The sequence below is a fragment of the Rhamphochromis sp. 'chilingali' genome (assembly GCF_963969265.1).
Source record: "Rhamphochromis sp. 'chilingali' genome assembly, chromosome: 22".
Taxonomy (NCBI): domain Eukaryota; kingdom Metazoa; phylum Chordata; class Actinopteri; order Cichliformes; family Cichlidae; genus Rhamphochromis; species Rhamphochromis sp. 'chilingali'.
In genome coordinates this window covers 17,557,895-17,574,462 of record NC_137950.1, presented here as the reverse complement: position 1 = coordinate 17,574,462, position 16,568 = coordinate 17,557,895, and the positions used below count along the sequence as shown (strand labels likewise).

Here is a 16,568-nt window from a genome sequence, read left to right as displayed (position 1 = left end):
CGATATCATGGTCTATTTTCAATAAGCTTTGGTTAAGTAGCGCTTTGAGCTTGCAGCACACCGCTGTTCCACTCCTGACTAACTGAAACCTGCGTGGTTGGGTTTCCACCCAGTGCAAAGTATTTATTTTGCATGATAACAAAGCCTCCAGCATTTTCTCACCAATCTAACCCCCCTACAAACATTTAAATGTAGAGAACATAAAGCGGTAATCTACCTCTAGAGTTGCCATCTGTGTGCCATCCATGTCAATCCGAAAGGAGTATAGGTGCTCTGGGCTGGGGTCAGGCAAAACATTGCAGCCCTCTAGAGACACAGCAGGTTGGGTTACTTTGTTCTTGCCCTTGTCTTGGTAAAACCACAGCTGTCCATTCTTTATAAGACACCAGCAGGTCCGCCACTGACTGTTCACCAGTACATTGAGGTAGCCTGAAAGAGGATGGAGGAGAAAACATAAATATGAAGTTTCCTTTTTTACTTCTCTTAGAAATTAATACTGTGCAAAGAAAACAAATACTGAAGTCGCAGAAACTTACACTGCGTGGCTTTAAGGTAATTCCACTTGACTGAAAGAAATATATGCTTGCTTGATGTGATAAACCTCACAATTCATACTGGTTCTTACTTAAACCAGTGCTTACAAATTGCTGTCATATAATCTTGTTTGTTGCTGAAAACCAACAGTCTGCCATAGAGGGTGCATATCATTATGGACTAAATGATTATAATCCAGTAGCACTAACATATATTACAATGAGGAGTTTTGACAGAACATCATTAGACCATGTTCACAGTGAGGTTCAAAACAAACTGCTTTATTTTGCATATAACACAGGGAAGAAACAGAGACGGTGCTTTTTTGTATGTCTTGCATACAATCTAATGTTATCTGGACCAACCAAAATGATATGCAGGTGCTATGCCAGCCCAATCATGAGGTGGGTTGAGACCTTTTTGACGGACGGTGCTGGAGTGCATGGTGCTATTATTACCACCAGGAGCCCACAGGGGAGTGTCATATCTCCAGTTTTATTTACTTGCTGTACTAGCAAATGTAGGACTTATCTGATGATGCAATGAGTGTTAATTTGAAAATAAGATAAGATAAGATAAGATAACCTTTATTAGTCCCACACGTGGGAAATTTGTTTTGTCACAGCAGGAAGTGGACAGTGCAAAAGTTATGACGCAAAAATTAGAATACAATAAGAATAAATACAGTACACAACTGTACAGAATAGAATAAAATAATATACTATATACAGTAGAATAAAATAGAATAAAAAATATACAATAAGATAAAAATAGAATACGAATGCTGTATACAACTGAGTAAAAATACAACGATGCCAGAAAAGATTATTGCACTTAGTGTTATTGCACATGTGTGGATGTGTGTGTTTGTTCAGTTAAAGTCTTTGTTGTGGAGTCTGACAGCAGTGGGGAGGAAAGACCTGCGAAATCTCTCCGTCCCACACCGTGGGTGCCGCAGTCTCCCACTGAAGGAGCTGCTCAGTGCTGTCACAGTCTGCTGCATGGGGTGGGAGACGTTGTCCAACAGGGATGACAGCTTAGCCGCCATTCTCCCGTCACTCACCACCTCCACTGGGTCCAGAGGGCATCCTAGAACAGAGCTGGCCCTTCGGATCACCCTGTTCAGTCTCTTCCTGTCCCCAGCAGAGATGCTGCCGCCCCAGCAGACCACACCATAAAAGATAGCAGAAGCCACCACAGAGTCATAGAAGGTCTTCAGGAGTGGGCCCTCCACCCCAAACGACCTGAGTCTCCGCAGCAGGTACAGCCTGCTCTGCCCTTTCCTGTAGAGGGCGTCTGAGTTATGAGTCCAGTCCAGTCTGTTGTTCAGATGAACACCAAGGTACCTGTAGCTGTCCACAGCCTCAATGTCCATACCCTGGATGTTCAGTGGTTGCAGTGGAGAATGCTTGTGCCTGCGGAAGTCTACCACCAGCTCCTTGGTTTTACTGGCGTTGATCTGGAGGTAGTTCAGCTGGCACCAGTCCACAAAGTCTTGAGTCAGTCCTCTGTACTCCTTGTCGTCCCCATCAGTGATGAGGCCGACTATTGCAGAGTCATCAGAGAACTTCTGCAGGAAGCACTGGGTGGAATTGTGGGAGAAGTCTGCAGTGTAGATGGTGAAGAGGAACGGAGCCAGAACCGTTCCCTGTGGGGCCCCCGTACTGCAGACGACCCTGTCCGACACACAGCCCTGAGTCCTCACATACTGTGGTCGGTCGGTGAGGTAGTCCAAAATCCAGGTAGTGAGGTGATGGTCCACTCCAGAGTTCTCCAGCTTGTCCTTCAGAACCGAGGGAAGAATAGTGTTGAAGGCACTGGAGAAATCAAAGAACATGATTCTCACAGTGCTTCCAGCGGTCTCCAGGTGAGCGAGGGAACGATGTAGGAGGTGAATGAAATGTTATGGATATTGTGGATGAGTTGGTGTCATGCTAGGTTTCGTTAGTTAAACACCAAGAAAATGAAAGTGGGCGCATCAACAGGTAGCTTTTAGTGAGGACGTTACTTAAAGACACTAAAAAAACTACTTTTCTCTACTTCCTTATTCACGTGTTTTATACTTTGAGTTTTTACATCAGCTGTCCTTCCTGACACAAACACAAAGGGATCTTTGTCTCCTCTTGGAAAACTGGTGATCTTTTGCTTGTTGGGCGAATGTGTAAATTACTACAAGGGGCAAAATCTGTCATGCAATTCAATCACAAGTGTCTGTAATGTCTCCAACAGCAATGTCTTTGTCGTTGTGCTTGCATTCATCTTACATTTATCATGAGATATAAATGGAATTATTGAAAGGGTAATAAATGTTACTACTACGATATATTTACCTTCGACCGGGGATGTCAAGCTCATTTTAGATTACAAGTCTTTTATGACTCACTTTGATCCTAAGAAGGCTGGACCAGTGAAACTCCCCTTTCTGTCAGTGTGCAGAAATTTAACTACACTTTTAATCATTGAGATATCCAAATAAAAGAAAAAAGAAGTGTAATTTCAACAATAGGTCGTAGTTTTTTCTGCTGCTGGAGTAAATGAAAGAAACTGTTCAGCATGACTCTGAGTGTAAATTTTAAAAATAACCGGATTAGAGAGTTTCTGTTAATTCACAGAAAATGTCCTTTTTACCTTTTTTACATTTTTATAGGCAATCTTGAAAAAACAGGAACTTTTCTGTTATTTAATTGTAACTGTAATTTCTTACTTAATTACTTTGATGTAGCAGGAATGGCTATGAGAAAGGTCTTTTTTAACAGGTAAAGCTGCAAAACTTGTTAAAAATACATTTAAAAGCCCAATAATTTATGCCCTACTTCACATTTTCAAAAAGGCATCCAGTTGGCCAGACTGGAGTCTTTGCTGGGCCGATTCTGGCCCCTGGGCCTTATGTTTGACTCCCTTGCCTTAGACCTTCATTAGACCTCTCATGCCAGTATGAATGCCATCCTGCAATTAAAAGCAGCAAACTTTGAACTTTGAAGTTAAGTAGATTTTTGCGAACCTGAGGTGTCGACACATTTCTCTGGGCTCTCGAGTGCGGAGGGTTTTTTCTTGCCGATGTTCATCAGGTTGCTGAACATTAAACCTGCTCCATATTTTTTCTTCACTGTGGAAAAGAGGAGGAGAAGGACGACAAATTGACTATTTTTTTCTTTTTACACCCTCTCCTTGAACATGTGGAGCACAGCAGATAAAAGCTAAAACCCCACAGAGGAGCTTACCATCTTTGCTTTCTGGCGTTTCAGCATGGCTGTCTGTGCTGCTGCCACTCTCTGAAGCCACAGAGTATCTCTCACTCAGCTCTCCCTGTGGATTCATGGCTATATTTTAGTCATTTTGAAATCTTATCAAAAGTCTCATCAAAAACATGATGTCTGATCACAACAGATCAATGTACCTTAGTACAAATAAGCCTTGGGGAGTCAGACACAGTGTGTTGGGGGTCACAGCTATCAGCTGGCTTGGGACTGATCTCTTGAATAACCTGGAGCAAAAACAAGATGTTCTCATTTTGATATTGCGAACAAATAAATAACCATCCAATGATCTCGAAAGCAAGCTACTGTGAACGTGTTACCTTCAGCCACTGCTCAGCCTGTTCTTTGCTCTGCAAGCCCAGGACAATGGTCTCCCCACCCACTGGAATAATCTTCAGCTTGTGCTCTTTCCTCTTTAACTGCTTCTCTTTGTAAACAACACTGCAGCCCAGCAGACTCACATCCAGCAGAGGTGTCTGCTCCTTGGAGCTTTTATAGCACTGAGAGAGGCAGAATCAACATGCAAGCTTCGTTAAAAATGAATTACTGTCCTTTAATTTTAGCTGCATGCTGACCAAAACAAGCTAGAAGGTAAATAGTAAATGTTGTCAACCAATCAGTGTTTAGAATAATCAGCAGATTTGTGTAGTTACTAGGCAGTCTTCTCAACCATAAACCATTACCTACCTATCTAACAGCAAAGTAAAAATTGGGTAAATTCCTGAATGTGTTTATTGATTTGAATCATATTAGAATAAAAGTTTTACAGTAGACTTTTTAAGAAAGTGAAAACAGCCACTCGTGCGAACTCCATGCTTTAGATAGCCTGTTAAAAAAAGTGTTCATAGGTAATTACCCTCTAGAATGCTAGACGAGCATTCTAGAGGGAACATTTGTCTTTTAATACCAAGAAAAATATAAAAATATAACAAGTCAGTTTCAGAGGAAGTTGCATATGCGTTGTCACAGATCTATTTCTTGACAGCTGTTCATTCAGCGCTTGCTATTAAGAATCTCTGGCAGCTGTCAGTTGAACAGTTAAAAAGTAAAGCCTACACACCGGCTTTCTAGCATACAAAATATTACAGGGACTATACACAGCCCTATTCTTTTTAATATATGGGCTAATTTGGTTTAGATTTTTTTTCTTCTACGTATCACAACACAATCATAACACGCAATATCATAACACAAAACCTCACTGCAGCGTTAATACAGTCGTTTACCCACCAGCAGATGATGGTCTTTGATAACGCAAAGCTGTTTGGCCCACTGGCCAAGCCATTTCTTCCTCCACAGGAAAGCGCAGATGCGAGCATCTTTCATCAGCTCAATAGACGCCTCTGCTGATGGCCACTGGTGCTGAGCTGATGACGACTTCTCTCTGGTCACTTCCTCCTCATCGTAGGACTCATATGAGCTGCTTACCGCCTCTCCATCATCTACAAAGGGCAAGCAAAGCTAAAGATTACGACACTGCATGGGCTACAAGGGATGAAAAATGGCAGGGCGTCGAAAGCAAGGATTAGGAGAAGCAAAATCTGTGCGATGAGAGTGAATGAAAAATAAAGTTAATCTCTGTTTTTTGGACCTTTGTGACTTTCTTGAATGGAGGAGGATTTCCTAAAGCATTGAGCAAACACACATTTTCAGTACTGATGGTAAGCAGACAGGAAAATGATGAAACAAAGTTATGATGAAAGGGAAAATAATAAACTCAGGAAATTGATAGTATGAGGCTGATTGATGATGAAACTGTTCCCTTACATGCACGGCGCTGATAAAACTGGACAACGAGCACTTTGGGGACATGCTGGCTTCCCAATTTGAATTTTGGATTTATGCAATCGCCTGCATTCATGCCACACAGACAGACAAACAAGTCCTAGCTACCCCTGGTGATAACAGCATAGACCACACTGTCAGAGCTGTACTCTCGTATCCAGGGCCCTGAGCGATGGCCAAAACAGTCCAGATCTAAATAATATCAAAGGAAACAGGAGGAAGAAAAGCAACATAGGGGAGATTGGACAGAACATAATGCCTTTGAATAATAATCATAGAAAAGATTACAAAAATAAATAAATCTTGTACATATTCATTATTGCATTCTCTTTGGCCAATTCACATATGTTTTCTTTTTCAAATGCATTCACGGGCCACTTCGTTTTTTCTTCAAAGCCGCCTTAAGTCTTTGTGGCATAGATTCAACAAGGTGCTGGAAACATTCCTCTGAGGTTTTTGTCCATATTGACATGATAACATCACACAGTTGCTGCTGATTTGTCGGCTGTATATCCGTGATTTAAATCTCTTGAGCCCTGGTGACTGAGGACTCCACCTGAGTACAAAGAACTCATTGTCGTGTTCCAGAAATCAGATTATCTGAGCCTTGTGAGATGGTGTGTTATCCAGTTGGAAGAAGTCATCAGAAGATGGCTACACTGTTGTCATGAAGAGACGGACATGGTCAGCAACAATACTCAGAAGGCTAAGGTGTTTAAATTATGGTCAGTTTGTACTAAGGGGTCCAAAGTGTGGCAAGAAAACATGCCCCGCACCATCACCACCAGCCAGAAGGATGGGTCTATGTTAAATTCTGAACCCAGCATCACCATTTCCAGTCTTCTTTTGTCCAATTTTGGCAACAATCAAGTCCGAAGTGTAGCAGTTTTCATTAATAGGAGTGAGACCCGGTGTGGTCTTCTGCTGCTGTAACTCAAGAGATGCTCTTCTGCATGCCTTGACCATAACAAGTGGATGTTTACTGTTGCCTTCCTATCATCTAAAAACAGTCTCGCTAGTCTCCTCTGACCTTAGTTAAGTATTTTTGGACAGAGAACTCCTGCTTACTGGATATTTTCTCTTTTTTAGATGATTCTCTGTGAACCCTAGAGAAAACAGTCAGCAGTTTCTGGAACAACCATGCTATCACTGATATTCACTTAAACCACCTTTCACTCCCATTCTGACATTCTGCTTGTTGCTTACCTAGGCGATGATTATACAGTATGACTAATAACAAACAACCACAGGCCAAACAGGACAGAATATTCTTTGCAGCTGTGGTAAAAATGTGTTTAGTAACAATTCTGAAGAAAAAGCTTCCAGTACTGAATAAAAAGCTGACATGTGTTATATTCGAACAATTGTTACCTAATTCTTTCCCACAGAGCTGTGAAACGCCGCTATTGCGCAAAAACTGGTAATACAGACTGGTTTCTTATAATTGTGGTGCGGGTCTTACCACTTACTCAGTTATTTGTTCCAGTACCTAGGCAACTCTTTTCGCTTTATTTTACAGCTCAAGCTAAAATGTTAAGCTAAGAAAAAGGCACAGCAGGTCTGAAATGTCTGTAACTTACATAGTTGAACTGAAACAATAAAAATATATTTAAATGAAAATGGTCTTAATTTAAAAGAAGTGATTGTAAAATTCAATTTAACAGCGTCAGAATTATGAATATACACTTAAAAAAAACTATTTCTGTAAAGAAGCAGTCTCAAATATTTTGTGGCACACACTCACACAAACACGAAGAATTGCTTCAAATAGGAAGGCTGCATTAAAAATAATACTGATATTCTTTGCAGTAGTATACAGCAAGAGCACTGGCTAACTCTGATGATGAATAAGGTATGAATTCATCACCTGGGGCTGTGCGATAGATGATACATCTAACTTTGAACACAGTTCTTACCATTGACAGTTTCCTCATAGGGTTGAGCCTCCTCATAGTAACTCTCTGAAGCGTCTGCACAGGCTGGAGCTGGTACTGGAGGCAAAGGGAACGGTTCCCGACACACCACACCCTGACAGATGAGAGAAAGATGAGGGAGTCAAAAACGAGAAAAGTACCCAAAAAAGAGAAGTGTGGGATTGTAAATGTCTGTGCTTTTTGTTCATTTAACGTCACCCCCAAACCTACTGTCATTATAGTTTCTAGACCAGTGGTAATTAAGTGCTCTGAACACACGCGCATACACATGCACACACGCACACATCGACATGTGTTATTCCCACAGGCTGAACATGTGGTTAATCCCAGCTGTCACTTCAGGAATAACTAGGGAATTCCTCGTGTAACCAAACCTCCTCTGACCTGGGAGGCAAGACCTGGTAACTACTAGCACGTTTGCCTTTAGGGAAGAGGGAGTGTTTGTGTGAGCAAGGAAGAAGAGAAGGGTGTCGTATATTTGTGTGTGTGGGTATGTGTGTGTGCGTAGGGGTATATATGTGTGTGTGGCTTTCCTGAAATCACTCAGCAGTCTGGCTTCACTTCTGTCTCCTGTGTGGTAAAGACTGTCTCCCCAACACTTAATGCTTGACTAAAATCAAAACCAAAACAAACACATCTGTCTCCAGTTGTGTTTTTGTTTTTTTGTTTTTTATATTTAGCTTCTTCTTCTTCTTTTTAATGAAGCTCAAGATTTTGCTCGATACATTAGACAGATGTTGCTTGTGCAGCATAATGGCTCCTGAATATTTACACTGTTACAACTGAGCCTCACTCTCTCTGTATCACTTTTCTTTGGGTAAATTAAGAATAAAGCTTGAATCAAAGCAGGACAAGCATAGCACTCTACTGGTAGCTACTGGTAACGCTCTCCAGGAGGATGGAAAAGCAAAGTCACAATAAACTTCTTAGTTCTTGTTAACAATTTAGGCTATTTCTACTTTGTGACTGACACAAAAAAATCACACAAAAAAATAAGATTTTAAAGGCTTATTAAATCTAAATCCACAAACCAATCAATGACATTGTGTGGTTAGACACATTAGTAGACATATAACAGTTAGAAGTTACACAGTAAACTAATCTAGCAGAAGATTCTATTCTATTCCTCTCTATTTTTATGGCCTCCAGGTGCTTTATACTATCAAGTAAAGACCCTAGAATAATAAAGAGAAAACTCTCTGTGAGCAAGCACTCTGGCAAGAGTGGAAAGGAAAAACTCCCTTTTAACAGGAAGACATCTCCAGAAGAACCCAGGAGGCTCAGAGTGGCAGCAATGCACTGCCCCTGGTTGGGGGTGACGTGAGGGAGACAGGATGATAGACACAGTGTGGAGCCAAAGTTATAATAACTGGTTAAATGTAGAGTGGTGCAGAAAGTTTGTCACTGCCATTTGTCAGTCTTATGGGCTGAACTTGCTTCTCTTTTGGCAGTGCATTGGTAGACCATATACAGTCCATCTACCTGCACAGAGCATCTGCTGACACACGTGTCCAAAGTATGTGGTTCAACCAATCTGTGGTCTTGTGAAACTGAGCTTTGAAAATAAGGAAAAGCATCCACTGCAGCGCATGTCTATGTTTTCAATACTTTATTTTTGAACTTTAATGTTTTTTCAGACTTCTGCACCCTCGCCCCATTCTGGCCCACTTGTCAACCATTCGGCATTCAGCCTACGCACGGTTGAACAACGTGCCGTTTGGGTTTTTAGAGGAGAACATGGGAACGCATTTGCATTGCTTTTGCATTTGTGTTCAAAACTTCTCCCCAGGCTATGTAGGCAAACAGCTATGTAACCAGATATAACCATGGTAGTATAAAACAAGCATTACTAATCAGCATCTTTTAGGAGATGCTTTGAAACAGCATGTGGTACCTTTTATTAAAACTCAGTCTTGTGGGAAAAGCTGTCAACTTCAAAAATGCAGGTAATTTGAAGACCATATTAATTAATCAGGTGTTTATTTTCCACACTTTGAACAACCTTAAACCTTTGGACTCATGCATGATGTGTGGGGGAAGGACCTTCCAAGAAGGAAGAATTTCATCACTGGAAAACAGCCTCAATACCCTGAAGTTGCGACATAATCCTATGAAGTATCAATGGTGGCAATCAGAAGATGGCAGATATGCAAGTTTGGTCTTGGTGCAATCTGGAAATAAAATGACTTGCCCGCTTAAAAACTTCAGTAGCTGCCAGTGAAGATGCAATCTATGTATTCTTTTTCTTATCTCAGATAAACTGAGAGATACTGGAGTCAGACTTCCACATAAGGGTTATTCTTCTGAGGCAGTGAAGTTAAAGGAAGTTAAAAAAAATTACATATATCCCACTGTTTGAATTCTTTCACTTTCACTTCTACTTATTGAAATTAGTATACTTTAAAGCATTCTGCTTATTTTTATTATATTTACTTATTGTACAGCTTTCACATTCTCTGAAAGGTTGCAGTCCTTCAGCTGCTCTGTAAACAGAATAACTCAATATACCATATGATGAGAGTGTGAATGGTACTTTTAGTTGCCCCAAATCAGCCACGCTTAAAATATACAGAAACAAATGAGAGAGAAAGCAGTGATAAATTGTGTTTAGCGGTCACAAACCTGTGGTGGGTCTACAGATACCAGAGTGATTTACTGGTTCAGCTTAGAAACAGAACAACAAAAAATAAAAACACAGCCATATTTGTCTGTTTGTGTAAAAATCATTATTTCTGATGTGGGCTGTCAGTGACAGACGCAGCAACTCCCAGTAAACAGGGAATTCCCTGTTAGTGAGCTTTTCCCACCATATCACTTCAGTGAGCTAAGACATTTTCAGTAATCCATAGCAGATGTTATAATAACTGGCGTCATGTCACGGTCCGCGAGCAGTCACAGTGATGAAGACTCACTTGTGTGATTAGCCTGCATGCCTGAACATGGAGGAAAGCAGCCACTAAGCAATGTGTTGGCAGAAATGTTATCACGGCCGTTTAGGGAGGGTAACATCCCTTATACATCATGGAGCTATTTAAGATGCGTCATTATACAAGCATCAGCAAATGTGACTGTCAGTGTGTCATGAGACCTGCTCTCGAAAATGACCAAAATATATAAAGTCTATTTAAACACACAGGTAACTGATGCTGATAATAACTGATGCTGCTACAGGTATATTGGCTCACTTGTGCCCACATATTCTTCTGAACTTTCTTTAATTCGTAAGTGAAACTGTCAGTGTGTGTGTTTCCAGTTAGGTGATAAGCAGAAAAAACCTACCACGTTTTTTTGATAGCAGGAAATACTGAAGCAAATCAGCAACAGAAGAAGTTGTACTCTTGGTTTAAACACCCTACTATGAGGCAACAGTGATAACCACTGAGATAAGATGTTGGCATTACTAGGGTGTCTATTGACCATTGTTATTTTTAATCACAGGAGTTACATCACTCCTTCTTACTCGTTTATTTCTGTAAAATTATTATAACTTTATAATTTAGGTTGTAGAAAATGATGGAGGCAAAACTAAAATTAAGTCATGTAAACCCCCATTTATCCTAATTGCCAACAGGGGGCTTCAAAATTGAATTCAACTGTAAAGAAATCAATGAAAATATTTTAGATTTTTCCTGATTTATGATCTAGGTAAATTCTCTCCTCGTCAACTTATCATCTCAATTGCTATTTCCAAGTTAGATTTATGTTTATTTTGTATATTAATGTTACATTTACCCCCAGCCAATTACCCAAGTGGCTCAGGATCATGTCTCTTCTTCTTTTGCAGATGATCAAGCGGTGACCTCAAGAAAAACTTGCTGCTGAGTATCAAACTATAGGAATGAGAATTAGCACTTCCAAATCTGAGGCCATGATCAGAAAAAAGAATAGTGCACAAGCTGATTTTAAGACTCTCTAGGTCTGAGTGGAGATGGACATCGAAAGATGGATTGATGTGGGTTTTGGGAGCGATGTGAGCGCTGTACCATTTTTTTTTGTGATTAAGAGAGTGCTAAGGGAAGCACTGATCTTCCGACCTTCACCTTTGGCCATGAGCTCTGGGTAGTGCCTGAAAGAACTGAATCATGGATACTAGCGTCAGATATGAGCTTCCTCCGAAGGGTAGCTGTATTCTTCCTTAGAGGAAATTTGTAAATTGAGAGGGATTCAGAGCCTGGCCACTACTCCACATCAAAAGGAACCAAATGAAGTGACTTGGACATATGAATAGGATGCCTCCTAGGTACCTTGTAGGTGAGGTCGTCTGAGCATGTCCTGCTGGGAGGAGGCCCTGTAGCAGATCCACGATACACTCGAGAGATTACATCTCTTGGCTGGTGTGGGGAGTGGAAGGTCTTGGCATAGAGTGTGTGCCCTGAGACTTGAGCCCAGATAAGAAAATTGATGGTGGATGGATGTTATGTTTAGAGTGAACAAACAACAATCGATTACGGGTATGACTATCTTGGTATTGACAAGTTTCTGCCATATGACAATGTGCTCTCAGTGTCCTCAACACTTAGATCCACCCCTCGCTGTTGATGCCCTGATTTAAAGTATTCAAGATGACCATGGCCAAAATGCCAAACTCAATCCAACAGGTGACAACATTGTGGCTATGTCCGTTTTTACATAGAGCTCATGGTTTCATAACCCATATATACTGCAAATAACAAGTCAAGAGAGTTAGAGACAAGCCTGGTCTAAGCCTTAATAATAGTTATATACAAAAGCAGTTAACAGGAATTTCCTGAGAAAGTTATTATTCTGTTTCTCACTTCTCTCTCACTCTCTCACTGCAAGAGTGTAAACTTCTCCAGAGTTTAAAAAAAGTAGTCAAGAGTTAAGCATCTGCTATTAATTAAAACAAAAAGTCAGGCATTCCAGAGGAACCGCAGTAAGCCACCCCAGACTGCCCACCCACTCTTATCTCTATCTTTTTTCTTTTTCTTTTTACATTTCCTCAACTCCAAATATATTAAATTGGCTTGTTGTCTGAGCCAAGCCTGAAGAGAAGCATAGTAAGCCATTCCAGGGAGGTGTTGCACTGGTGAAAAAGCATCAGGGACATGCCAGGTGTGTGTATCCATTCTCCCAGAAGACTTTGCTATTCTTCTGTCTCTAATAGTCACTTTAGCCCCTTCCTTTCACTTCTCTCACGCACAAACACACTTCTTCACCACAGAAACATTGACTAGAAGGGAAGAAATGAGGAGTCGGAGGATAAATAACAAAGCAATGAGAGAGGGTGGCGGGGTGTGGTGGAGGGGCTTTGAGTAAAGAGTGGGAAAAGAGAGCCCAAAAAACGAACAGTCAGAGGAACATGGAAAATCCCTGGTTCCCATGCCAAGAATTCGGTGCAGTGAAAGCACACACACACACACACACACACACACACACACACACACACACACACACACACACACACACACACACACACACACACACACACACACACACACACAGTGTATCTGAAAGCCTGCTGGGAGCTCAATGTAAAAGGTGGTGATAAAAATTATCAGTTTGGTTTCTAGAGAACAGAGTTCAGGAAAAATCCCTGATCCTTTGCCTCTGTTACTTGTTACTTAGTAACTTTTTTGATTTAGAAATTATGAAATTAAAAATTTAATGAGTGAAAATAAAAAAGAAAAGAGACTATACGTTATCTACATGGCAGGAGGCAGAATGCAAAGATTTCACATGACACAAACTATTTGTTTTCCTGTTATTTTGCCTTCTTGGGAAAACTTTGACCTTTTCTAAAACCTTGATATTTTTGGTACCAGTCCCTTTTTTGCCAGCTTAATCCTTTTCAAGTTACCTACTTAAAATGTATGGCTGCAAATGGGTCTTCATGTGTAACATTTAAATAGCCATTTTAAACCAAGCTGGATTTAAAGGGATAACGTAATCATGAATAATTCAATAAATACTTACTTTATGCTAGCCAGTCTTATTGCGGTTATGATAATGACCAGTTGCCGGCAGCCACATTACCGCTACAGTGCATGTCAACAGTTTTCCTTTCCCTGCCTGACGCTTGCAAGTGGCACAGCTGCTATCTATAGTCCATCTCTATTTTAAGACCATGCAGACAGGACGCAATGGAGCTCACACAAATCTTTATTTACCATGCAGCTCGAGGGAAAAAATGGCTATTCCACACTCGAGTCACACACAAAATAATTACTTGAGAGGCCGTTTTAGGAAGAACAGAGATCCTGGTTTAAGAGACCATGGAAATGCCCGAAGGCCTGGGAATCAACCGGGATATTCATGCCGAGAATGCGACCCTTGATCTGGAGAACAGAGAGTGCCAGGCAGGCTGGCTGAGAGTGAGGGTGGAGGACAGTTGGTTCACTGTGGAGCGGGCTTTTCTCCTTAAGTACAGCGACTATTTCTGTGCTCTTTTTCACTCTGGGATGAAAGAAAGTCAGCAAGATGAGCTCTACCTGAAAGGAGGAGTGCACGCAAGAGGTTTCCTCATTGCCCTTGCAGTCTGCAGGGGAGAGATTCCCACCATCAGTGAACCAGATGAGCTTGTCGAAGCGGTCGAGTGTGCTGCTTTTCTACAGGTTGAACATTTGGTCCTGCATCTTTGCGACATTATAGACTCGGACAACTGCCTTCTGCTTTACCATACAGCCTCCATATTTGGGGTGCACGCACTGTTTCACAATGCTGCACTCTTTCTTTGTGACACCTTTGATGATCTCAAGGATGAAGCAGAAAGTTCAATCCCCGAGGAGCTGCTGCAATACTCTCAAACTTTGTCCCCTTCTTCTTTTATTGCTATAGGGACCCATTCTCCTTCACTGGAGCTGCTGCAAGACTCCTTCAGGGTCGTTTGCTACCTCGACGAAAAAGAGGGGCAGTGGAAACATCTGACAGACCTACCAACTGCTTGCAGCACCTCCATGGCTGGAGTAGCAGTGGTTGACAATCGCTTATATATCGTTGGTGGGGTTTTTGGTTACAGTAAGGACACAGTGGACAGTAGCTTCTGCTACAACCCCGATTCAGGACTTTGGACTACTCTCCCAGGTCCCCAGCAACCCAGATATAATTTTACCCTTCTTGGGCACGGGGGTCAGCTCTACGCCATTGGTGGAGAGTCCCAAAAGAATATAATTTCCACAGCAGAGAGGTATGATGTTGTAAAAGGAGAGTGGACATTTATACAGCATGCGCCACGACCCGTAGCATCTGCAGCTTGTGCTGTCGCTAGACGACGGATATTTATTTGCTTCTGGAAGCCACCAGACACCACAGACATCTATGAATACGTACCTGTGAATGATGAGTGGAAGCTTGCTACCACACTGATCAGACCTCAGAGCTATGGCCACTGTATGGTAGCTCACAAGGACAATTTGTATGTGATGCGCAACGGGCCTTGTGACGACTTTCTTCGCTGTCTAATGGATTGTTATAATATCACAACAGGCCAGTGGACAGCTATGCATGGGCATTACATCAACAGCAAGGGAGCTCTGTTCACCGCAATGATCAGGGGGGATTCTGCGTTCACAGTGAAACACATGTTAACTCTTGTGTATACCATCACTGAAAATGGATGGAAGCCCCGTAAGCAGATGAACGGATTTCCAAAGAGTGGTTCACTGTGGACATGTTTACTCAGGCTTCCCAAGACAGGGCCAGTTATACCACAGCTGGATGCAGAAGGCAAGGAAGGAGAAATGCCTCTGTCAGACCTGTCTGAGGCATATCTGGAAGCTATACAACACTTGTGAAATTATTGTACAACTGAAAAGTAAAACGTTTTTTGAGATTTTAAATAATAAAATAAATCCTCGAAAATACTGCTGCTAAATAATTCTGAAGGCTCCAAATGGACAAAAATTAACTTTATTTCAATGCATCCAATTCACATGCACTCTCACACACATGCTGACAAGCACTTGCACTGATTAACAACAGCTGCTACTGCAGTTTATAGTAGGGAGGCCACTGTGCATGTGTGTGAAGTTCAAAGGCACTGACGGGATGTTTTAAACCTTTTTCCTGAAGTCACACTGGGCCAATTCAGAAGCCACTGGTCTCCTAGTCAACATGAAACACAGTGTAGTTCCCTCTCACACACTCCTGAACAATCACCTCTCCAGTCTTGTAGCCCCATGGGTTGTTAAATACCTGCTTCTGAGGGAGAACACATTTCACGAAGCCTCGGCTTGCAACTCTGATGGTTGAGGGGAATGATTTTGGCTTGCATGACCACAGACGTTATTTGTGTCATTATATTAAAACTGCTGCAGCTGGGTTTCAATATCTGACAACAACCCATTAACTTACAGTACTTTTTACTGTAAGTTACAGTACTGTTTTTAGCACTACGCTTCTTAGTGATAGCTGTGCACATACTGTAACACAAGACCAAAATGCTGTCGGTTACATATCAATTTGGAATTTGTCTTCTGGCTTCTTTGGTATACAGTAGGATATCTTGATCACCACTGATTTGTTCCATCTACTATATTACTTCAGCCACTGACTTGGGTCAGTGCTATTAACATTCCCACAACCACAGTGGCAGAGACCCAAATATTTGTGCTTTTTAAGCCAAATCATTCTGCATCATTCTTCTGTTACTCCAATTATGGAAAGAACTGGTCAACACTTACTGTTCTGGGGGGTGGCAGGTCGGGAAGGTTCTTTTGTGGGACGGGGACACGTTTTGCTGCTTTTCCATTGAGCAGGGCATCTAATCTGTCATCTTGGTAACACAAGCAGAGAGTGGAAGGTCAGTATATACCAGGCATTTTGCATTTAAATTCATTTCCATAGCATACCAGAACATTTCAGGATAAATGAATAGCTGTCATCTTGCAAGTATAAATTCCACATATCCAGCTATCTCGGTTAAATATTAATGCAGTGGTATCCCCAACTAACACAATGATATAATCTTCATATCTATATCTATATATATATAGATATATATATAGCTTTTCAGACCTTGCAGTCAACCTGTTCATAACTGGGCTTTGAAAGTGCAAATTTACTTGTTTGTTCCTGCTGAAAGCCATGTTCTGTTAAACTA

The 16,568-nt window shown here is 41.4% G+C and overlaps 2 protein-coding genes across 3 annotated transcripts in view; one reads left to right on the top strand and one right to left on the bottom strand.

Moving 5' to 3' along the window:
* afap1l2 (actin filament associated protein 1-like 2) overlaps nt 1–16,568 on the bottom strand; it is a 46,410-nt gene that overhangs the window by 3,947 nt on the left and 25,895 nt on the right. For both annotated transcript variants that reach the window (XM_080873728.1, XM_080873729.1), the window contains exons 4-11: nt 16,150–16,241; nt 7,493–7,604; nt 5,022–5,233; nt 4,112–4,291; nt 3,932–4,018; nt 3,756–3,840; nt 3,536–3,640; nt 218–429 (exon numbers count right to left, since the gene is read on the bottom strand). In XM_080873728.1, the coding sequence (XP_080729854.1) occupies nt 218–429; nt 3,536–3,640; nt 3,756–3,840; nt 3,932–4,018; nt 4,112–4,291; nt 5,022–5,233; nt 7,493–7,604; nt 16,150–16,241 (1,085 nt within the window). The remainder of the gene's footprint in view (nt 1–217; nt 430–3,535; nt 3,641–3,755; nt 3,841–3,931; nt 4,019–4,111; nt 4,292–5,021; nt 5,234–7,492; nt 7,605–16,149; nt 16,242–16,568) is intronic.
* LOC308391215 (kelch repeat and BTB domain-containing protein 13) lies at nt 13,601–15,261 on the top strand (the record flags this gene model as incomplete). Its single annotated transcript, XM_080873735.1, has 1 exon — nt 13,601–15,261. The coding sequence occupies exon 1, from the start codon at nt 13,744–13,746 to the stop codon at nt 15,259–15,261; it is 1,518 nt and encodes a 505-aa protein (XP_080729861.1). The 5' UTR covers nt 13,601–13,743.